This window comes from Paramormyrops kingsleyae, chromosome 3 (assembly GCF_048594095.1).
Source record: "Paramormyrops kingsleyae isolate MSU_618 chromosome 3, PKINGS_0.4, whole genome shotgun sequence".
NCBI classification, from domain to species: domain Eukaryota; kingdom Metazoa; phylum Chordata; class Actinopteri; order Osteoglossiformes; family Mormyridae; genus Paramormyrops; species Paramormyrops kingsleyae.
In genome coordinates, this window is record NC_132799.1 from 21,124,801 (window position 1) to 21,149,471 (window position 24,671).

The 24,671-nt window shown below is 45.0% G+C and overlaps 1 protein-coding gene across 5 annotated transcripts in view; it reads right to left on the reverse strand.

Annotated features, from left to right (window-relative positions):
* The window catches only part of zswim8 (zinc finger, SWIM-type containing 8), a 56,663-nt gene that overhangs the window by 7,330 nt on the left and 24,662 nt on the right, over positions 1-24,671 (reverse strand). For 2 of the 5 annotated variants that reach the window (XR_011989524.1, XR_011989523.1), the window contains exons 9-31: positions 19,892-20,067; positions 16,755-17,988; positions 16,075-16,206; positions 15,735-15,914; positions 14,946-15,129; positions 14,667-14,765; positions 13,593-13,717; positions 13,002-13,296; positions 12,362-12,514; positions 11,359-11,581; positions 10,889-11,178; positions 10,431-10,654; positions 9,717-10,205; positions 9,365-9,542; positions 9,099-9,272; positions 8,759-8,878; positions 8,475-8,653; positions 7,869-8,073; positions 7,396-7,516; positions 2,637-2,716; positions 1,957-2,136; positions 1,370-1,567; positions 460-1,248 (exon numbers count right to left, since the gene is read on the reverse strand). Coding sequence is in view for 1 of the 5 variants with exons in the window: in XM_023821536.2 (XP_023677304.2) it covers positions 7,870-8,073; positions 8,475-8,653; positions 8,759-8,878; positions 9,099-9,272; positions 9,365-9,542; positions 9,717-10,205; positions 10,431-10,654; positions 10,889-11,178; positions 11,359-11,581; positions 12,362-12,514; positions 13,002-13,296; positions 13,593-13,717; positions 14,667-14,765; positions 14,946-15,129; positions 15,735-15,914; positions 16,075-16,206; positions 16,755-17,988; positions 19,892-20,067 (4,659 nt within the window). In the remaining 4 variants the exon portion in view is untranslated. Of the gene's footprint in view, positions 1-459; positions 1,249-1,283; positions 1,568-1,956; positions 2,137-2,636; positions 2,717-6,703; positions 7,517-7,868; positions 8,074-8,474; positions 8,654-8,758; positions 8,879-9,098; positions 9,273-9,364; positions 9,543-9,716; positions 10,206-10,430; positions 10,655-10,888; positions 11,179-11,358; positions 11,582-12,361; positions 12,515-13,001; positions 13,297-13,592; positions 13,718-14,666; positions 14,766-14,945; positions 15,130-15,734; positions 15,915-16,074; positions 16,207-16,754; positions 17,989-19,891; positions 20,068-24,671 lie in introns of those variants that run through there. The other 3 variants (XR_011989525.1, XR_011989522.1, XM_023821536.2) reach the window with 3 other exon arrangements.

The window sequence follows — 24,671 nt, forward strand, 5'->3', positions numbered from 1 at the left end:
CATACACTCGTCCAGTGTGTATGTCCATCATCGGGGAACTTGGACTTCTACGCCGACCTCGTTACATCCATAGAAGTTCCCGGAGAAAATTCATCTATCATCATCACTCCAACCATTGTGCTCCATATCCACGATTCGCTTCAAAAATCCCGGCTGTCTGGTCAGTAACCAGCACACATTGGAGACGTCATCAGAACACTGTCGCGCTTGATACATGTAACACGGCGGAGTGTGGGTTTCGCGGAGCGGACTGGGCTGTACTGCGCCCCCTACAGAGACATGTTGTTCCTCCATTGGTCAAAATTGAACTCAATACACAGTTCAATACACAGTCCATGTCAAAAAAGGCATCCTTTTTACAGGATCATATCCTTGAAAATAGATTAGATCTCCTGTGCCTCACTGATTCATTTAAGGTTTTCTACCTTAAATGAATCCTGCCCCCCTGGCTACTCTTACCTTGAGAAGGCACGCAGCACTGGTCGTGGTGGTGGCCTTGCTGCAATACATCGTCAGGACTTGGAGCTATCTTCCATTCCACTACCTGTACTCTCAACATTTGAATGCCTTGCATTCAAATGCAAGCCTCCTTTATCATTAACATTTGTTCTTGTTTATCGCCCTCCTAAACCCAACTCAGCTTTCCTCCTGGAGTTTCAGGACCTTCTCAGCACACTCTACACAACCTCTGCCAACATTATGATACTTGGTGACTTTAACATTCATGTTGACACCCCCTCCTGCCACTCTGCTGCTGAGTTTCTTCATCTACTTGACTATTTAAATCTGCAGCAACATGTTGATGCCCCCACTCACTCTAAGGGACACACACTTGACCTAGTAATATCAAGCTATGTTCCCATTACAAATGTACAGGTACGTGATCTAGGGCTGTCAGACCACAAAGCCATCTTCATGGAGCTGCCTTTATCCTACCCATCTCACTGTAAATCGGAGCGGCAAATCGACTTTAGGTCTATTAAAAACATTGACCCTGACGCCCTAGCGCTAGGCCTGCAACACATATCCTCTGACCCTACCACTTTTTTGCTCAGTTACTGAAACAGTGGATTTTTACAATCATTCTCTGTCCAGCCTCCTAGACCACCATGCCCCCATCAGAACCCGCACTGTCACCTTCTCACGCTCAGCCCCCTGGTACACCAGTGAGCTGAGGAAGATGAAATCTGCTGGACGTATCCTTGAATGGCGCTTCAAGGCTTCTGGACTCACCGTACATATGCAGGCCTATAGGGAACATCAAAAGGCCTATGCCAAATCGCTCAAAGATGCACGATCCCAATTTTATTCCAATATTATCAACAACAACCACAGGAACTCAAAACAGCTTTTTTCCACCATTAATCACCTTCTCCAGCCACAAACGACCTCTCCCTCGGATGCCACTGTGGAAAAGTGCAATAACTTCATGAACTTCTTCAGATATAAAATAATCACCATCCGCTCTCTTCTCTCCAGTCCTCCTAGCCCATTAGCCACTTTCACCACTCTATCAGACTCACTGCCGGGACCTTCCAGACCTCTCAGCCACTTTTCCACCGTTACTCTGCAAGAGGTTGAGGCAATCATCACTAAGATGAAACCATCCACTTGCGTGTTGGACCCCCTCCCCACAGTTCTGGTAAAATCCAATCTTGCAATCATCAGCCCCCTCATTACCCAAGTGATAAACCTTTCCCTTCAAGCTGGTCATGTTCCACCTGCACTCAAAAGTGCTGTCATTAGGCCACTTCTTAAAAAAACACACACTAGATCCTGATCAATTTTTTAACTACAGACCCATATCTAACCTCCCATTTCTCAAAGGTGCTGGAAAAAGTAGTGGTTTCCCAACTTCATAACCATCTGAAACTAAATAGTTTATATGAAACATTTCAGTCTGGTTTCCGTCAAGGTCACAGCACGGAAACAGCGCTGGTTAGAGTGATCAATGACCTGCTCATGACAGCTGATGCTGGTTCCCCATCCCTTCTCATTCTTCTGGATCTGTCCGCTGCTTTTGACACCGTCGATCACGATATCCTATTGCACCGCCTTCATACCACCATCGGTCTCTCCAACTCCGTCTACGGCTGGTTCTCTTCCTTTCTCTCTGGAAGAACTGAGCACGTTGCCCTGGGAAAAGCCAAATCAGATACCCACATTGTCACCTGTGGGGTTCCCCAGGGCTCGGTACTAGGACCTACTCTTTTCACCCTTTATCTGCTCCCTCTTGGTCGTGTTATCAGTACACATGGACTATCTTTCCACTGCTACGCTGACAACACACAGCTTTACTTAAAAATGGATTTTAACCACCCCAACCACTCTGCACTGTCGCATTCTGCCACTCTCACCACCTGCCTAGAGGACATAAAGGCGTGGATGAAGCTCAACTTTTTGCAGCTAAACAGCTCCAAAACTGAGGCGATCCTAGTCGGCACTCCAAACCAGGTTTCCACTTCCACCATCACAAGTATTTCTTTTTCAGATCAGGACATTCCATTATCATCAGTTGTCACCAACCTCGGTGTAAAAATGGACCCCCATCTCACCTACGATACTCACATCCAACAGCTATGCAAAACCTCTTTTTACCACCTCAGGAACATCGCCAAACTTCGTCCATTACTCACCCTGGCAGATGCAGAAAAGCTGGTGCACACCTTTGTCTCCTCCAGGCTGGACTATTGCAATGCGCTCCTCAATGGGATCCCTAGCAAGAGCATTTAAAAACTTCAATACGTGCAGAACAGCGCTGCTAGGATCCTGATGAGGGTGCGAAAATTCAACCACATTACTCCCATTCTAAAAACACTCCATTGGCTCCCTGTTTCACTCCGCATTGAGTATAAGATGTCCCTCCTCACCCACCAATGTCTTCACGGAACTGCTCCTACATACCTCAAGGATCTCCTCACTCCTCAGACATCCGTACGTTCCCTCCGCTCCTCCTCAACCTACCTTCTTAAAACTCAAAGGACAAAACTCCGCACAATGGGGGATCGGGCCTTTTGCTCTGCTGCCCCTCGTCTTTGGAATGCCCTCTCAGAGCATCTTAGGGCACCACAGAATGTAGCCACTTTTAAATGTGGCCTAAAGACCCACCTTTTTAAACGAGCATTTTATTGCTGATTTTATGTGTTTTTATGTGCTGATTTTACTTTTGTAGCACTTTGATATTTGTTTTAATGAAAAGTGCATTATAAATAAAATTTATTATTATTATTATTATTATTGTCCTCGCCAAAGGTTGCCGGAATCTTATAATGACTTACCATCCTCTGCTACCAGTGTTAAATAGCAATTAACACACTGCTAAACTCCATTTTCTTTCAACACGTTTTTAATAAAGAACTTACTCAACACAACAACGTCACCTCCCCCCCCCCCCCCCACAATAAAAGTCTCCTCCCTTCAAACACTGCAAGTAATTAATACAAATGTATGGATTAGCGAAAGGTATATAAACAAAAAAATTACTATGTGCATATTTTGTATCAAAAGGTTAACAGTTTAAACAAGGAAAGTGCTCTCCTATAACAGGCCTTATAAGAGGCAAAGTTATAACTATGACACATGGTTACATTTCTTTAAATGTTTCCTAATTTCTGAAGGGAGATGTGAGAACATGAAGGGGTATCTGCACGTGTATGACTACATATATATTTATATAATGGTTTATGTGAGGAAGATAGGCAATAATATATGAGCTACCTTTGTGAGGGAAACAAAATTATTAAGACCACTTAATGGAACATACAGACATAACTTCTAGATATTTAAACCAACAAAAAGGGAAACACGTAGACAAGACACACACAACAGGCAAATCTCTTTGAGGGGTTGTGTGAGGAAGGAGGGGGTGCATGCTGGATTCTTACAAACAAAACATCAGCACTCTTTGTTTCACTCATCAGTTCCTAAGTGTGCATCCCCCTTTAGACTAGAGGTACCAGCTTGCTCTAAGCTCAAGCCCTTAAATCAAGGCCCAGGTTATTATTCCTAGGTTTGTAGCTCTCTGAGCCATAAAACTTGGAATGCCGGCCTACACACACACACACACACACACACACACACACATATATATGTGTATATACACACACACACACACACAGTGCAAAAGTCTTAGGCAGTCCAAAGAAATGTTTAAAGCTGTTTATCTGGGTAGCAAGTGTACTTTGGCTTAGAAAAAAAACACAATTTAGCATTAGAACATGTGCAAATTAAGAGTAACACAATAAAAACTAGTAATAATTTCTTCTGTTTTCTAAAAAGTTACTGATATCTAGTTGGATGGCTAGATGAACACCGCTTCAGTTCCCAAGCTTCTCCTCAGGGGCACCTGAGCCGTTCCATGATTTTGTTAAATTTCACCAACAGCTCAATTAAATAATAAAATAAATTGGTTTAAAAAAGTCAGTGACAGATTGACTAGCTGTATGAGGTGTGCTAGTGGCCAAGTCAAAAAATACATGGCTGCACTGGACGGTCGCTGCAAATACTAGGATGATTTTAGCAGAGGTTCTGAAATGGCTAAGCTGACACACTTTGACAGGCATAATATCATAGTTTTACACCAACACGAGGATAATCTAAACATCATTTTCTTTGCCTGCCTAAGACTTTTGCACAGTACTGTATGTTAAACCAGATTATGTCTACTAGACGTCTGGTGTTGGATGAAGGCAAAAAATATTCTTATGTTAAACCCCAAAAAAAACAGAAGTACTGCTAGCTGGACCCAAGGCTGCTTGAAATTGGTTTGACAACCTCAACCATGGTGGTCTTCTTACTCAGCTTAACACAGTGGTCAGGGATCTTGGTGTTCTGGCTGATTCAGATTTATTTTTTTATAACTTCCAGACTGGACTACTGCAATGCCCTCCTTTCTGGTAGCCCATCTGGATCCTTACATAAACTTCAGCTAGTACAAAATGCAGCAGCCAGAGTTGTTAATATTAGCCTTGTTCTATGCTCCCTTCACTGGCTTCCAGTTAAGTCTTGGATTGACTACAAAATACTGGTATTAACTTATAAAGCCTTCCACCAGAATACCTTAGAGATCTACTGGTCTCTTACAACCATCCTCGCTTGCTTAGATCTCAAGGAGCAGGATATCTATTAGTACCTAGAACAGAAAGAACTACATCATGCTGCAGAGCATTCTCTTGTACAGCTCCGCAGCTGTGGAATAGTCTTCCAGCAGATATGCGAGATTCAGGCTCACTCTCAATATTCAAATCTAGACTCTAGTTCTAACTCTAGCTAACTGCTTACTCCCAGTTAGACCTATAGTGTGAGGTGTAGAGCTGGGTGGGGATCGGTGCCATTGGCTTTGGATGAACTGAACTGTCGGTGGTGTCACTGTAGCTTAACACCCCCTTGTGGAATTGGAGTGCTGACATTTCAGGGACTCCCCATGTCTACGTTCCCACTTGCCTCTCCCTCCTATTTATGTGGCCATAGCCATATCTGCCAGAGCTTACATATTGCACTTACCTAATTGTTTGCATTGCCTCTCGTCTCCCCTACTTTGGCTAATTGCACATTTTTTTTACCCTATCCCTCCTGGGGTATGCTGCCTGGAAACACTAAATTATCATGATATTCCTCCTACCCTGCTGCCTGCGACACCTCCACTACCTGTAACGTCTTTCTGTCCTGCTCGCATTTCTGCCTGTGATGTCTCTCCTGCCTGTATCACTGCTTGTCCTGCCATCAGAAGCAGCGCATACATCTGCCTGCCCCCACCTGCCCGCCCCCCACTTTGAAACTCAAATCTTAAGATTTGGATAGTGTGAATTAGGACTTTTGTAAAGCACTTTATCACAATGTAATGTTATGAAAATGCACTATACAAATAAAATTGAATTGAGTATCTTTTGTAGTCGTTAATGCGTCCTTATGCATCTCTGCCATGGATGTCATAGCAAAATACGTCATCAATGCAGGACATGGTGGTTGTTTCAGTGACATGCCAATGCTTAAAAAAATGGAGAGGGGCACTGATGTATGTGATTGGAATGCAAGTAAAACCAGATGCCTAATTTCCTTTTGGGCAGAAGATTCAGTCCAAAGAAAACTAGACGACTCCTATCGTAACCTGACATTTTTATTTTATTAGGTAGCCCATGCTAAACAAATCTGGCACTTGTCTGGTGGCAGAGACTTGCATAATAACCCTAAGCGAGGCCATTAGACCTTCTAGCGGAACTGGCATAGACAGTAATGAAATTTGAACATGTAGTCAGCTGGACACCTTGGAGACACGATACACAATGTAAATGGTGACGTTTTTCAGGTGTCTACTTGTGATATGATTCCCCAAGATGCATTTTACCTTTCACTTCTTTTGGCAAAGTATTTTGCAATTGTACAGGATCAGCATTCACTTGTGTTGTGATGAGCCACTTTCTCCTTTCTTGAAAGTGGCATCATTTGAGGAATTATATTGTATTAATTATGAAATAGCAGAAATTTAACAAACTGTATTTACAGATGTAAATTTTAATCTTTGGTTAAAATTTCCCTATCACTGAATTATTGGAGTTTTAGGTCTTTTAAAGCTGCTGTTTGTGTTCAACAGTGACTGTTCACCCATTCATAATACATGCTATCCGTTTAGGTATGTAGATGCTCCTTTAAGACACAGACAACTTTAAGACACTCACCCCAAAACTATTCAGCCATCATAAAAATGTAGTGTTTTGAATTATCTTTATTAAGTAAACTCTACATTTTCAATATTGCTTTAACCATTTTTTCCTCATTTTTCTACATTACACCCCCTGCAGTCAAAAATGTTCATACATTTTCATCCAGTTCTCCTACACTTTGAATAATACAAAAATATCACAGTACATTTTGTATTCAGTTCACTCTGCAGCCAGACAGGACTGACTGCTGGCTTACAGCACACGGGGGGACACGCAGCTTAGACTGTTGGTCTCAGACCATAGGTCTGGTTACTTAGCCCGATCAGGTGGCTGCCAGCCAGATGCCCGTGTGCTGGGGCCTCACAGCCCTGTCCGAGTCCCTCCAAACAATTAAGAAATCTCTCCTATGTTGTTACCACTTTTGCTCTTCCTATTCACTCCTCAAAAACATATTCTATACAAAATAACAAAACAAAGAATGGTCACCCGTACTCAGGTTATTGTTTTTAATATAATTTTTTTCTTTTAATAAATTTCTTTTCCTTCTCATGTAATCACTGTCAGAATTACCCAAACTTTAAAACTAAAATGGCTGGTGGAGGAATACTCCGCCCAGGGCAGAGGAATGTTGCAGTATGGATTACGGACTCAGTGGTTTTTGTATATACACATATAAAACAACCAACCAACAACATCAAATTCTGTTTTAAAACGACCACATTCACAGCCAGCTCACCATCTACCAGACTGAAGACTGTCAAGGGCGGGGAGGCAGGGCTTTGACCAGCCTGCAATGTCACTGAAGAAGGGTGACATCTGGAGACCTTGTTGAGGACGGGAGCGGCTGGCATATTTCCCTGGAAGATTCAGAGAGATACAGCTGTGGGGGTGGCAGAAGATAAAACTAATGTGGAATAAAGGGGGAAATCTTTGAGGTGTGGATTAGGTCAGCCCGGATGTAGATGGGGAAATATTTGCTGAAGTTATCCGACACCCCCATCCTTTGCATGTCCAGAGCTCAGCGTCACCCACCCACAGCACCATTACATAGTCTGATGATGCATCAAACTGGTGGCCAGGGAAGCCTGTGGGCCGTGTGTACTCTTATGTGTCTGCATGCAGGACTGTGGGAAAAGGGCACAGGGCGTTTGTGTTTCAGGAGAGGGGATGTGTGTGCTTGTTCTGAGGGTGGGCAGCCAAGGGAGCGACCTCAGGGTGAAAAGGTGGCCATTTCCAGAGAGATCCTCTGCCAGAGCTCCTTGGTCTGCTTGCCACGCTTCAGGCTCTGCAGCACGTCGTTGAACTGCATGACGCCCACAGGCGTGAGGCAAAAAGCTCCTCGTGCACTGCGGATTATGTTCACAAAGTCGTCGTAGTCTGCTGGCGTTAGGTGGATCAGTCGATGGTGGATGTACTGCCGAGGGAGGTAGGGAGAGACAGAGAGCTAGCTGTGTTTGAGAAATTGACCTATGCAGTCACACTACAGGACAGACACCTGCTACCTGTTGTATTAAACAGCAGTCTCTTGACAATAAGACCAATAAACTGAATTGAGTATTTTGACAGGTCTATTAAATCTGGGCATACTTTATACATGTGGCACCATGTTGGGACTTTCACCAGAAAGAGCTTAAAGGTGAGTAAGGAGGAAGAATGATGTAGTCACCTAAAAGGTATGTTAAATGTGTGTTAAACTGTTTTACTTCAATATGCAAATTAACATGATATACTGCAGCTGTCAGCCAATCACACCAGCCTCTCATGCTGTGCGGTCAGCCCCTCCCCCAGTCGAGCCCTCAGCAGTAGTCCCCATACCTGTAGATAGGCCTGCTGGCAGCGCTGCACCAGCTGGTGGAAGGCGGGAGTTCTGAGGTGGGCGTGGATGTGGGCGGGGTTGAGCCGCTGCAGTGCCTCCATGATGATCTCCTGCATGACGAAGGGGCTCAGCACGCCCTTGGCCGCACCCAAGCAGAATTGGTACACGTGGCTCACGCCTGCATGTGCCCAGCCCCACATGGCACAGATTATATTTCAGCCAAGACCCCCCTCCCTGGTAAACCCCCTCCCATTAGCAGGCAGGCGAAGAGAAGGTAGCTTACCCAGGCGGGCGGCGAGCCCAAGCAGCCACTTGACATCCTCAGTGTATGGTGGGCTGCGGGAAAAGTTATTGGGATGGTCGTTGTGGGCCCGTCGGCCCAGCATTTCGAGGGCCAGCATTCCTGCAGTGAAGGGAGGGAGGCGGCCAATCACAAGTCTGTGTGTCTGCACAGATTAAGCAAAGCACAGCAACATGCATGCAATACACCCTCCCGGCAAGCTGAATTCCAAGAGGAAGAATATGTGTTTTACGGGACAGGAATTCTGAGGTAAATGTGCAAGAGATTTATGTACAAACATGAAGCGGCCAACATACAAGACCGTTGATGGCAGGCCCCTCACCGACTCTATAGGCAGAATGCAAGTAATGCAGGCCCTGCTGGCTAATTGGCTGACTGTGCTGCTCGTCTTCGGACGGGAAGGGCGGGCTGACCAATGGCGTGGACTGGGAAGACAGACCAGTAAGTGATGCACCCTGAATGGCCTGGATGGTTGAGCTGGAATGGACACCACCTACTGTTGAAGAGAGAGGACAGATGGATTAAAGTACTTCGGCCAGAGGGACGAATAGACAACAGGGGTGCACATTGCACATGCTCCACTCTTACCTGCCACCGTGGTGCTGAGGGGTATACCCGCCTCTGTGTGGTAAGGGTGTACCGCTATCTGGGTCATGGATGGCACAGGCACCCCTGGGAATGTCACTGTGCCTGTCGCCATGGGTGGGTGAGGGCTGGCAGCCACTGAGAATGGGTACTGGGCTCCGATGAAGGCTGGGTGCATTCCCTAAGGATTGGGGGGGGGCAAAGGTCACACAATTGTCAGTAGATAGTCAGAGCTATAGCTTCCACAGAAAGCGCAAGAAGCAAGCTCTGCAAAGCTTCCAGTACACATAGAGAGTTTTCATGAGCACCTGTGTGAGCAGAGCGGCAGCACTTCCAGTTAGACCCTGTTTCATACCTGTGGGTAGGCTGGCCCAGACACAGGGAAAACAGCCGGGCGCGGCACATGCTGCAGGGGGTGGCCCAGGTACTGCGGACTGCACACTGAGGGCAGGTGGGCCTGGATGGTTGTATAGGGGTGCAGGCCCTGCGGGTGAGGGTGGGCGATGGCTGAACCGGGTATCGCGTGCGACTGGTAGATGGGGGAGCCCACAGAGATGACGGGCACAACGGCTGTGACAGCCGCCGTCACTGCCACCCCCCCTGGGTCCATGGGTCCGCTGCCGTCCAGGGCCCCACGGCCCACCTCGGGCTGCCTCCGCCCTGCCCCGCCATTGGCACCACAGCGGCCTGGCCCCTCACGCTGGGAGCCTGTGCCCCCACCCACCGTCTGCTCGTACAGCCAGTGCCATTGGTGCGCCACCTCGAACAGAACCTCAGGGTACACGCCCCCACCCTTGGCTGCCTCCTCCACTGCCATGCAGGCCTTCTCCAGCATTACATTGTCCTGGAGGAGGAGGAAGGGGACACAGCTCATAAAACCACTGGCACAACAATGGCAAGATAACTAAATTTCTAAGCAATCTTATTTATACAACCCAGTAACGTGAAAAGGCATGAAGAGGTACATTACACAGATGCTTACTTGATTGTAACAGTTCTGTGCTAAAGACAGTAAGAAACACAGTTGGGTAATCATGGGTCACCCCCTACAGGATGGTAACTGAGGTACCTGCTCTTTGCACTGCACCAGTGCCCGCTGGATCTCGTTGGGGTTGAGGGCATGGGCATGTGGCAGGCAGCTGAGTGCCAGCTCTGCAGCAGCGCGCACCATGTTGGGGTCGCGTGCCCTTGAGGCCCGGTCCGCCAGGGATGCCACCTCGGGAGGGGTAAGGTGCCCGTCCCAGCACTCCACCAGTATGTTGAGGGCAGCACTGCCAATCTCCATGGCTTGGCCTATAGTGCCAGGAAGCAGCCAAATATGAGATGGAGGAAGAGACAGGCAGACCCACTGAGACTCACCAATCACAGGAAATAAAACTAATATACAAAACAAAAACTGACCAAATAATAGCATGTAGCAGCTGTACAAGCACATTTCTGTTAAAAACAGGCCTTTTTCAAGAAAACAGAAAAAGCAATGCCAGCAATTCCCATAATGCTGCACGCATGTCACATATGAAGCCTCACCCGTGATCCAGGACACATGGGAGGAGTATGTCCTGGAGAGCCAGTTGGGTGACACAAAGTTGTGCAGACCCAGGGCATACAGGCCGATCTCAAAAGCACAGAGGTGCAGATTGCGGTGGGGCCCCTGGTGGCCACCACTGGCCGAGGGCTGAGTGAAGATTGAGGTGGAGCTGTTGCCTCCGGCCTTAATCAGCACAGTCTTGGCTAGCTCAAAATAGAAGTGGGCGGCAGCCTCTGAGGGCTGGTTTGGAACGTGAGGGGCATGGCACTCAGGACGACGCCCTTTATACCTGTAGGTGGTGAAATGGGTTCAAAAGTCAGTGTTGCTGGCTAAAACAGGCTTCACTGGCATGTTAATCTTGTGCTCTTACAAGTATGTTGTGTTACAATAGAATTCATATCCCAAAAGGGAAGCCTGCCCACCTGTGTTCACATGCAGTGCCAGCACATGGACATTTATCCCTGCTTACCTGCTGGTATCAGCACTCTTGGCTCTAGCCCCACCTCCTGCCCTGCGTGAGCCGCTGGACGACGACGAGCCCAGTGAGTCTGAGGATGAGCTGCTAATGCTGTCGCTGTCCTGTCCCCTCCCCCAAGATGCTGCTGCCCAGCCTCCACGAAGTGGGCGACGGCTGAGCGTGGGGGAGCTATCAGAGGTGGTCTCAGGAGCGCTGCTGTCGATACTTGCCATGCCTGGGGGTGGGGGGGGGACAAGCCGGTGATCAGATCTGAACGCCACTGGCATAGGGATCCTTCAGGAAAAATAATCTCCTGCCATTCAGAGATAAACTTCAGAAGCTGGGAAGCTAACTCACTCCCTAATAAGTAAGACCTTCAATCTCACTATGAAAGTTAGAAAATACACTATCTGGAGAAAAGTATTAGGACACCTGGCCATTACACCCACAGGAATTTTTATGACATCCATTTCTAATTCCGTAGGCATCCATATGGAGTCGGTTCCCCCTTTATAGCAATAACAGCTGCCACTCTTCTGGGAACCCTCTACAAGATTTTGGGGTATGTCTGGGAATTTTTGGCCATTCACCCAGAAGAGCATTTGTGAGGTCTGGCAATGATGTTGGATGTGAAGACCCACCCCAGCAGCACTAACCTGCGGTGACTAAAGACCACTTCAGCTGGCGTGCAAATATCCCCATGCCGTATACGATGTAAAGAAATCAACAATCTATGCAACGGACTCATTACAAAAGCTGGTTGGAGTTGGTACCATAAAGCTCTCCGTTTTCAGCAGTTGAGACACTACCACAGACCCCAGAACTGAAAACATTGCAAAATTTTAGTCGAAAATCTCACAGAACTATATCTGACCATTTGATTTGCCATGTTACTGGCTTGTCACACAGACACAAACGGACAATATTAAAGAATCATGCTAATGGAGAAACTAAGGTGTTGCCTCTGTGGATACCCGATGGGGGAGTGGGGGTGGGAGGGGTTGGAGTTAGACACCTGTATGCTTCTTCTTCTGTCGGACAGGTGAGCCCCAGCACCGGCCACTGTACGCGCTGCGGCCTCCCAGAGCCAGTCGGCTGGGCACAGTGGCCTCGGGCTTAAAAGGCGGGGTTTCGCTCTGCTGCTCGCACCTGGGGGGCTGGGCACCATCTGTGGGCGTGTGAGGAGAAGGACAGAGCATAAATCAGGCAAGCAGCAATAGGTTGGAGTCTGGCTCATATCTGGTTCAAGTCTGACTGCATCTACAGTTGAACTGGTTAATAAAACATCTCTCTGGTGATCTTTCCTCAGAAACAAGAGCAGGAAAAACACCTAAACAGAGGATTTCAGGACAACAGCTTGCACTGTTTAGCAGAGGTGCTGCTACTGTCCCCCAGGAGAAAGGCACATAAGGCCACATTCATTCATATCATGTCCATATTTGATGTTTTTTCAGTGAAGTAAAAAAGGTTTGAATTTAGATTTTCAAAATAATCAAACAATCTATTGATCAAACTGAATAGTGATAGAAATTCAATATTTACGATGCATCGAATTGTTCCTTCAACAATCATAACTGAGTCAAATTGCCTTGGTGCCAATGACTTACATCCCTAATAAGCATAGCAGAATTACAAAGTGGCTAACACCATCGTACCTTGTTCACTGTTCTCGCTGAAGCTCTCCCCCGGTGCTGCACTCGGCACACTTCCCGGAAGCCCTGCCTGTTGTCCAGCAGCACCCCCGCTGGCCACGGTCTGCACAGAGGTCACGGTCCCTGCTGCTGCAGGTGCAGCGTGCTTGGAGACGCCCCCAGCCATGCCCCCCACCCCATGCGTAGCATGTTTGGATGGGCTCTTCTGGCTGCCAGCTGCAGGCTTACTAGAGTAGAAGGAGCTTAGGGTCTGGGGCTTGTGAGTCTGGCTCTCACGGTCCAACAGCTTGTCCAGGATCTGCAAGGTGACACGACAGACAGGTGGCATGAAGCTTAGAAGGAGGACACTCATCTGCAATCCAGCACTCTCTGACTCTGAAAAGTCTATTAACCATACACAAGACCACCTATTCCATAGTAATATGTATAATAATAATAATAATAATAATAATAATAATAATAATAAGACATGTCCCATGCCACAGTCACTTCAAAGAGTCTTCAAGGAGTAAACAATGCTGAGGGTCAATTCATAATGGGCTATTGCCACATGGCTGGTGGTGGCATTACTACTCTCATCCTTCAGCAACTCACCTTCTTGAGCTTGCTCTGGTCGTCCTTGTATGTGATCATGAGGGCCAGGGCCAGGTCCCCCTTCTCCCGCCGTGTGCCCTCACAAAGCAGGGGGTGCTCTGCCTCACTCACCGTAGTTTTCATTCCTGCCAGGGGAGGACAAATAAAGAGGTAACGCCAAGTGCATTTTCAGGTATTTCCGTCGATCTTTAAAAATGCATGAAAACACTGCATTCCATGGTGCTTACTAAATCTTTATGTTGTCTTGTGTGGTACCACCCTGTTGTCACTAGAGGGCTCTAAATATTCAACAACCCTTCCTGCTCCGGCCACTACACAGCAGCAGGCAAACTAATATTTTAGGTAAACCACAGAATGGGTCCAACACTTGTCAGTAGCAATTTTGTTATACTTCCAAGTTTTTTTTTTTTAATTTAGTTTTTATCTGTATTATTTTCAATTTTCATTTGAAATATAGTTTAGTTAGTTTTCAAGGTAACACTTTACAACAAAGCTACCTTTAGCTACTTATAAATAGTATTAACCCATTAATTTTTTTAAAAAGTGCTATAACTTGTTTATAATTGTCTATTATATGTTACAACCTATGTGTTACAACCTAATTACCTGATAATAAACCATTCACAAACGTTTCATAAGGATAGTCTTATTGTAAAGCAGTTCAGTTTTAAGTGTGGTTTTATTAGTTTTTATTTTAAAGATATATTTTCTATATAGTGTTTATATTTTAGTTTCAGTTTAAGAACATACAGTGCACACTATGTATGAATGTCCTGAAAATGGGCAAAACATGTTCCAGGTATTATTAATGTCATCTAAAGGCAATATGCTGGATTTCCTTAAATGAATTCCTTCAAGCAGCAAAGGTGAAAAAATCATTACTTCAGCTAAACAGCATTAAAAAACTGTAACAGAGAGTATACAATGTTTGTTTTGGAGGCCATATTTATAGTTTTTGTTTAGTGGTAGTTTTCAAAATTAATTTTTCGTAATGTATTTTATTTCAGTTTACAAAATTTGTTTATAATAATTTTTGTCTGGTGATCAGTTGACCCAGACATGCCCTTTTCTTACCCAGTGCAGCCACAGCTGCTTCAAAGCCCAGCTCCTCGTCCCCCGGCATCTCGTTGTTGCGGTTCCGGCTGGGTGGACGGGAACCTGTGGGAGACACCACTGTGTGCGCATACACACGCACATGCACAGAGGAGGAGAGAATGTTAAAAAGGCACAAGGTTAAGTTGATTAATTATGGTTATTTAATAAATAATTACAGTGGCTGTACGCAAACTCACAAAGGACAAGCCAATGAAGAGAGCGTGTGTGTTTGTGCGTGTGTGCGCATGAATCTCTCACCGGGGGTGCAGAGAACATCAAATATGAAACTGGCGAGCATGAGTGGCAGCACGGGTCGGTAGTCGCAAAAACTGCCATCCCGGAGCTGCTCGGCACGGTCGCGGATGGCGCTCATTTCCACCACACCAAGAGGGATCTTCTTCAGCAGAGCCACCACTTCTGACTCCTGGTATGCCAGCTTCACCTGGGGATGGAGGGACAGAGCATTCAGGCAGGCATGTCTTCAGCTGTCAACCAACTTCTCTGCCATGTGGATCTTGCCCCTCCTCATGTGGTTTGGAGCACGCAGCTCAACGTAACCGGCTTCATTTGTAAAGGAGGTGGTAGCTACAGGCCTCAGCAAGACTCAAGAAAGGAGAGGCCACTGCAGACAAGGCAGGGGGCAGTTACTCTAGCAGCCAGGTTTTGCATTTCAAAGAGGAAGTCACCTATAGCGCTAACACTGATCCATATGGCAGAGAAGTTAGTTGACAGCTTACCAATGATCTCCATGGGTGAGTAATCTTCCCCACAGATATCTAGCGCTGCTTTTTCTCTATAATGCTCCCCAGAAGCACTCACCACATTCCTATTAGCAAACAGTCTAAAGGGAAATGTTTTTCTGTGTGGCACCTGTCTGCATTTCACCACTTCTGCATTATTTACTGAACGGGGCAAGTGACCTCACTCAAATGTACAACAGTTATTCCCTTCCTAGGACTGAAAGCAGCACCCTACTGAAGCTGAGGATGAGACTTTGAAGGCTGCAGCTCTGCTCCCCCCACTGGAGCAATGCCAAAGAGAGCCCACCTCCAGGGCCTTGGTGGAGGCTGGGGGCCTCTGCAGCTCCAAGGAGAACATGCCAGTGTTGAAGGCCAGGTTGTGGTGCTCCAGCCGCTCACTCAGCACCGTCAGCAGGAAGGCCACCTTGGACAGAGTGTTGGTGGCCACCTGTGTCTGGCGGCTCGTGGACACCTTGCTCTTCTTACCCTAGGCAGGCGGGCGTAAGAAAGACATTAAAATGTTGAAATACAGGAGAAACTGAACTAGCCCCCCAAACTGGCCCTCAAGCTTTGACCCCACACCCCAACATGGCTCCTGGGACCAGGCCCAATCCCCCAAAGCAGGCCATGGCAATGCAAGCAGGTACCTTGGTCTGTGGTTGCTCCACCTTCAGGTCGGGTGGGTTGGCCAGCAGGTCATTGGCCAGATCCACGGCCAGACGGCAAGCTTCATTACTGTAGCCATGGGCATGGAGGGCCTCAGCGCAAGCAAACAGCACCTGGCACACAGGTGGGAAGGTTAAAGCCTGACTACACAGTGCAGACTGCAGCAACCGCACAGCCGGCTTCAGTATTACTGTCAGATTACAGGATGATACCTTTGCACAACCAAATGGTCAAATGCAGCAGTTTGACATTATTTACTATTTGTTGTAGTTGTTGTTGTTCTTCTTCTAACAATAATTGGCCAACAATAATTGGATCTGGCTCACTCACTGGGGGCTTTGGGTGGGGATGCTGTAAAGGGCTTTGAGACGATGTAATGTTGTGATAATGCGCTATACTAAAATAAATTTGTTTGTTTGTAATAATAATAATAACAATGATAATAAAATTAATAAGCCAGCATGGTAGCACCCTATCTTGTAACGACACGACAACTTTAACGTCGAGCCTGCAGAACGCAGGGGCGTGACCCTATTCACATGTGCCGTGTTGGGTGACAGCACAGGTGTGTAGCCTGCATGCATCACCACGTTCCTGTATGGCATGACATTCAGGTGCTCCTGACCACCAGCATCTCCAGTCCGCTTCTGCTCTTGCTTACCTCCATGCGTCCCTCTTGTTCCAGCGGCTTGATTCCAGCAAAGATGTCAGGTTCCTCCTCGTGGCCATTGTCCAACGCCCCCCGCTCGCAGCCCTCTTCCGATGCGGCACTCATGTAATAGGCCTGGTAGTCATCCTCCCCACCTGGCTCGGCCTCTGCCGGCACTTCCGCATCAGGGGCCTGGGGGGCGGGGGCGGGTGCGGCTGCCTGGGGCTCACCCCCCTCTGCCACCTCCTGGATGTCGGGGGACTTGACGGATGCAGTGGGCCGGCCACTCTCCATGAAGTCTTCACCCTTGTCTTCCTCCTCTGCCTCTGCCTCTGCCTCCAGTTCCACCCCTTTGGCCTCATCACCTACCTCTCTGGGGTAGCAGGGTGGGACCTCAGTTGGGGGAGCGGTGTGCGAGGCCCGCTTGCTGTCAAAGGAGGCCTCCTTGGAGCCACCATATTTGCGCAGCTCCCGCAGAAGTGGCCCAGGAGGAGGCAGCATCTCGGGAGGCGGTGGCAGGAAGTCAAAGGTGTTGCTGGCCTCGGCACCCAGGGCCAGGCTGGAGCCGTCGTCCAGGCTTAACTCGGCTATGTCTGGCTCCAGGGAGCTGTCCTCGCTGCTGGTGCGCCGCTTGCCACCACTGCCATGCTTGGCTCCCGTGGCCCCCGCAGACCCGACCCCTACCTTGCCACCCACAGGCAGCTTGCCTTTTCCACCTGATGAGGTCCCACACCCACTGGCTTTGTGTGCCGCTTTGCTGCTGTCATCCAGTGCCAGTGAAACACCCCCACCCAGGCGGACCAACATGCCACCACCCCCCCCAGCAGTCAGCCCTTTCCGCTTGCTAAGTAGAGTCTCCTTAGGCCTGACAGCTACTTCCTGTTGGGGCGGGAGCATACCACGTCCCTTGTGCTCTGACCCGGTCCCCTCTGAGTAACCTGCCCGGCCACCCCCCACTGCCACCCCACTGGCTGACTCACCTCCTGCTGGCTCACCCGGCCCTACCCACAACCCCCGCTGCTGCTGCACTGCCCGAACCCAGCAAAAGGAGGCACTCTTCTTGTCGGTGCTGCAGTAGGTGATGCCAGGTAGGGGGTAGGCTGCCTCCCAGTTGAAGTAACAAGACTCCACTGCTGGCTTGAAGCCCTGGAACAGCTTGTCCAAGGACTTGCGGTGCTGGCCACGCTTCACAATCTCGATCACCTTCAGGTGCCACCGCTTCAGCTGGGTGGAAAGCTCTGAACGCCTTGGTTTGGGGGGGGGGGGGGGGTTCTCATTAGCAGAGACATATATAAATAGTACCAAGCTTCCACGCACCTCATGCAGGTCATAATTACCTTTAGAAAAGTCAGTTTTACATGAACAGAGACATATTTTGTTCCAGTGCAAAGCATTTATAAGTGTCACGACAACAAACATGGAAAGCCCAGAGGCAAACCACTTCAGCCAGCGAGGAAATTGCCACACACCACGATTGGTGCGGCTCTGGGAATCATGCCGAGATGCATGGCAATAATGTCCACAGTTGCTACAGCCATCTAGGAGTGCAGCTCACATTTAAAGGATGTGCTCTGGGGCACTGAGTGAGAGATCGGACAGAACGTCACCGCCTGAGGCTCTGGCTGTGATGACCACAGACTGAATTTAAACTCGACTTCACACTCGATCCTGAACGCCTGCCCTGCAACTCGTGCCTTGTGGTCCCATGCGGCATTGCTTCCACCACGGGCATCACTGGGTTGTGTTGGTCTGGGTGGTTTCACTTTCTCGGTTTCCTCCAGACTATGCCATAACATTTATGTCAAAAGTCGCAAGATAAAACACTCAAGGAAATTGTATTATTTAACACGCACAGGTATTAACTGGCACATGCAAGGTGCAAGTCCTTTGTGCACAAATTCAACCTTCAAACACAAATTCAACATTCGACAGTAGTACAGCCAGCTGCGAGGGAGAAATGTTGCTCGCGTCAGGTGAACTGAGTTCTGCTCATGCTAATCAACCTACTACTGGCAATTTTATTTGTGGTTTTCCATATTAAACTTGGTGAAATTATGTCAGTTGTGTGTCCGTACTTATAAATAGTTTCAGCACATTTCAACAATACAGCGATAATACTGATAACAGTGTTTATTTTTGTCACTATGATCATAATATTAAATTTTCATACCATTTCAACTCTAGTTCCAACCAAATTTCACAATAAGTAAATTACTGGGATGTTAGATGAATATGAAAAACAATATTTTGTGCACTACCACCACCATTGGAAAAGGAGCGTAGATCTGGATGACCTTTAGCCAAACTCTAAGCTAGGTGTTCAGTTAAGGGAAGCTGTCAATCAAGGGACATGGAGGTTCGTGTGGGTGTAATCACATTGAAAGTGACCAATCATAAGAGGGTCAGGGTCTCCCACTCCCAATTTGTCAAAAGTCAGGTTGATTTGAGCAAGCAATGCTTCTCACTCACAGCTAACTGTACTACTCTCAAACGTTAAATTTGTGTGCGAAGGCTGAATTTGTGCATGAAGGACTTATATCTTGTAAGTGGCAGTTAATACCTGCCCATGTGAAATAATATGATTTACTTGTAAATATGTTTTATTGTGCTTATGTGCCTAACTCTCCCGCACTCACGGCTCCCTTATCACTCCTATCTGGGAGACACTGTCAGCTGCAGAGGATATTGCCGCCTGACGCCTGCCTTCCTGCCCACTTCGCTGTGCCCTCGTGGGGCTTTTCCATTCATCTTGTTTCCCTCTTGTGTTTGGACCTCTAGGCTTGCTGCAGGCACCCATGGAAATAAAAACTACCTCACAGAGGCTTTAAGCCCATTCTCTGTCCATGCCTCTCCACACCCCATGATATAAGACAAGACTCATACCTACTAACCAAATGCCTGAAATTCGTGAAGCTGTCAGTGGGGCACATGGCTGCTGTTTTCAGACATCCAAGAGCAAATGTGCAGTCCTCCTGAACATTGCTATTTATATTTCAGTTTGCATATTGTACTTTACCAGAAAAAAGATTCCATCAAGCATACCTTCAAATACATTCAGTAAGCAATAAATGCAGCATAATAAAATTGTCATATTATGGCTGAAATACACAGTTTTCCTGGTCTAAAGGAGATGCATGAGGGAGGCCTACCTCTGCGGGCTCATGGTTGGGTCCAGCACAGCCAGTCTCCAAAGGACTACCATCTCGTCACACATGCTGGCACAAGCGTGTGCTGCCACCTCAGACTGGCCATTGCTGCGTCCCGTGTGCCCACTGGCGCTGCTGTGCGAGGCTGAGGTGCGCACGCTGTACCACCAGCCAATGATCTGTGGGATGGATGCGATTGTTAGCCACATCCACAGTGTAGAAGCCCTACGCCCCTCACAATGCTATTCATCTGCTTATCTGCTCAAAGAGGCAAGTAAAACTGATTAAATTAAATGGAACCTAAGAAAGGACATGGATGATATGCATGATTCTCACAAACTGTATTAAAGTGACATCAGAATATAAGCAACATAATATGACAGATTTTTTTTTTTTTGACTCCAGTGACTAAAACATAATGTATTTATACATAATGTAATGTAGTTATTATTTCAGAAAAGTTACACAGAAAAAAATTAATTTTATTCCCATTTCATAGTTTCACGATCCAGAATAAAGCTCATTACCAATAAGGTCAAAAAAGAAAACAGACCAAAAAAAAATAAAAAATCTTTTTTGCTGAATTTTTCACATTTACCCAAATGACCGTATTAAACGAATAGAACAATGCATCAAAGGTAGTTTTTCTTGTATTTTTAATCACATTTCAAATTTCATTACTGATATACAAAGGTTATTTTAGAGCCCAATTTTTCAAATGATTTTTTTATTACAAGTAGTTTGCGGAACATACATGGAGCACAGTTAAGAATATAATAAACTGATTTCTCTGAAAAATTTAAATATTAAAATATCTTTATTTTCATGCATAACGGTAATGAAAAGTCCATTGCAGAGGATGCGATTTTATGTTGTGGTAATGTGAAAGATTTCATTTCACTTAATGGAATAGGCCATTAGGATAAATAGAACATAACTAATTCACATTAGTAATAGTGATGGCCAAATGAAGCTTCATGACCCATTTGCTGTATTTTCTGACCCGGCAAGATGGTGATTTTGGTTCAAAAAAGGGCTCAAAGCATGGGCCAGAGAAAACCAAGAGCACCATCTGGTGAGGGCAAAAAATCCAACAAATGCTTCATGAAGCTTCATTTGGCCATCACTACTGTGTAACAGTGCCTGGATAAATGTCTCCACCCATGCCCAAACTTCAATTGCTCTTCTGTCTGCTTCTCCTCATTCCTTTTCTGCGCCACTGTAATGCGTGAAGTGGAGTGAAGCAGTCACACCAGTTTTTGCAGAAGCAGGAGACTTCTCTGACCCTGATGCAGCCTGCATCCTTGGCAGTGAGCTTTGGGCAGAGGGGGATAAATTGGAAAAAAAATCTATCAAACATTTATCATAAAAAACATTTAATATGTTCATTAAAAAAGCCCTAGAATAAGTCCTCTGATTAACTGCCAGACAATTCTCTTACTGCCATTAACCATCTCACTATTCACATAGTTAATATCAAATAATTACATAGTTGATAAACTGTTAATTTTTAGAAGGTAATATAATATTAATTGCTAGAAGTAAATAAAATATTAATTAAAAGGACATTACAACATCTCATTACCACAATATAGCTTCTCATTACTTATAACAAACATGGTGATGAAAATCATGAGTAACTGTTTCGAGATGCTCTTAGCTAAGTTGGCAAATAACTTGAAATGCTAAAATGCTACACGACCTCTACCCCTGCTACATGTTGAAGTCTAATATTGTGTTTTCCATCACAAAAAAATTATGTAAATTTTTCTTAAGATTATCACCCCATATTGGTAATGATAACTGAGAATCTAACAGGAGGAAGATTCAATGTCCTTTACAAAAATTTCAGAAACAGAGAGAAGAGAGGGCAACTGACCTTGCGTCCATTATGAATCTTCTGCCCCAAGTGATGCATCATGGGACTGCTTGTTAATTTTAAGGAACAGTGAAGTTCTTAAACGGGCAGATGAAGTTGCATTGTGATGAGGAAAATTTAGTGTGATCAATAATTTTTTGTTAATTCCAAAAATATCCCTATCCAGCATAAATACACACATTTTTACATGACCTTGCATAACTTTCTTTTACTTATACAGGGGAATTAAAAAGAGCAATAGAATAATGGATCAGGATGCATTTCAGTAATGAGAATTCACCAGGATATATTGTTTAATAATGAAAAATGATTTAAAACATTTATCCCCACAGTACCATTCACTGTCTTTGTAGAAAATATTGCATTATTATTATTATTAATATTATGATTATTATTAATAATAATAATAATAATAATAATAATGTTTGTGTGTGTGTACATAATTTACTATTTTCTCAAAAGAGAGATAACTAACTTTTTTGTTAAATGGAACAGAATCATTTGGCAGCATAGGCTACACATTTTATTAGTCTAATTGTAGGATAGAGGGCATCACGGCATTGTAAGAGCAGCATCCAGGAGGTAATCGCAAGTAAAACTTTACCGTTGCCTATAAAGCTGAAGCCTCCCTAACCTTCTTCTTAGATGATAAACACTAATGTAAATATTCTCTAAATCAGGACATAAAACTATTTCAGTCTACATCAAGCCTTAGTAAAACATGACATGCTGATTGACATATTCCTGCTTTTCTGTCATTTCAGAATGGATAAAAAAAAACAGGTGCAGCTGTATATTTAGTATATTACGCTGCAGATGCAGCTGTAATATACTAAACATTAGGCTATGCATTTATTCTTGTAATATTTCCATTATCACAATAAAAAAGAATCATATTTCCTTTCTCAGCTCCAGTACAATATGATACTTGTTCAATGTACAAATTGCATACCTAATCCATCATACTCTCTGGAGCTGATGTCTAGTCTGAATCATTTGACTATTACAGATTTCTACTGAAGACAAACATCCTGTACAATGTACAAATGCAAAGGATTTAATTCAGCCAACTGATGTATGGGCCACTGCACCGAATTGGTGCCATTTCTGTCCCCAGGACATTATATGTATAAACTCCCTAGAACACTGAAACAGAGTATGTCACCAGTCTCTGCTCACCAATCCTGCACATCATGAAAATGAATATCTTCAGAAATCATCTTTTTTTGCACCATTGTGTGTAGGACTGTGCATCTTTCAAATTTTTTCGCTACCAGTACCAGAATGATACCTTGATTTCGATGCCAGTTCCTGAACAATATGTTTTTCAATACCAATATGTTTTTAAATCAATTTCAACAAAAATTCTTTAAAATGTTACAGCACTAATCTTTTATTTGAACACGTTTTTTTAGTTATCGGGTAGTTATGGGGATCGACCACGATAATAACAGAACACAGCCTTTTATTTGTATTTTACAAGGGCTCTCAAGTTTCATCAAAAGTCTGAAGTACGATTACATCTGTTAGGGATGCAGCATGTGTTTCATGATTCTGCCTACTGCATTTATCAATTCTTGCTCTGCCACTTTCCACCCTGACTGCTCTCCGTATGTGTGTGCCTCCATGTAATAACATGCTTGAAGCAGAATCACATGCAACAGATGTTATTTTCTGATTGGCTGGTAGGTGGCTAATAACGCTGTCTAACTCGATACAGCTATGAACTTGGCGGAAAAGTCCACTCCGTATGACTGCACCTCGCCCATTAATTATATATACACTAGGACACCTTGGTGGGCATTATTCCTTGCTTCTGTGAGTGTGTGAACTGGTTGAAATGCGTGTGCCTCACAGTTAATGCGTGAGACTTGAGAGCCCTGATCAAAATCAAAATCACTTTTGATTTTTTAGGCACTAAGAAAAATGACAACACACACACAAACCAGTTTGCAAGTTTGTCTCTGGGCATATGTTTTTTCTCCAACCTATATGACGCGCTCATGAAATGAAACGCAAGACAGCCAAAAACCAGCGACTTTAGACCTTTATACTCGTATGCTGCATGCTTATTAGCTCACAGACGCTGAGATTTACAGTTTCTGTACTGGAATTTGGCACCAAAAGAAAATTAATTTTTTGATTCTTGATAGGATTGGGGCATTTTGGTCAGTACCATAAAAATACCAAAGTTTGGTAACCAGCCCATATTTTCCATTTATGCTTTAAATACATTTTCCTTATAGTAAATCTATAATATACTAGTCAAAATACACATTTTAGTCATATCCCTAATACATTTTGGTCCCTAAAAAATCTGGCATATTCCACAAGTGGCACGTTCAACTGGAACTTGTATCATCTCAATCGCCTGAAGAACACATTGGAAAACCAAAAGTAAATTCTTTTACTTTCTTTCCTGTGTTTTTGACGATATCATACATATGTCTGATGCGGTCAAACTCAATGTTCAGTCCTGTTACCCAAATTATTTGTTAGATTTAATTAATTCATTTATTTCTTTTAAAAAACATCTTTGGCAAGTTACTTGAATGTACTCAATGTTTATCATACTACCAGGTTTAATGATGTAGCTAATGTTCAATGTTGAATTTGCTAATGTTATGATAAAACTCAGTCCTGCTACTTTCTGTTCTGTACAACTTGCATGCAAATAGTGATTTTTTTATTTTTATTTTTACCACAAATATATTTTTTGAACTTGTAGCCAATTATTTCTTTAAAATACACACTTTATCCAGGGGAACACAAAAAGAAGTAGTTGATATGTTTTTCAAATGACATTTAAACAGTTGGTTGAGGCTTTGGTAACAGGATTGAGAAATTTGCAACCATTTCCACCTTGAAAAAATTAAACAAAGTTACCTGAGATTGACCAGTGCA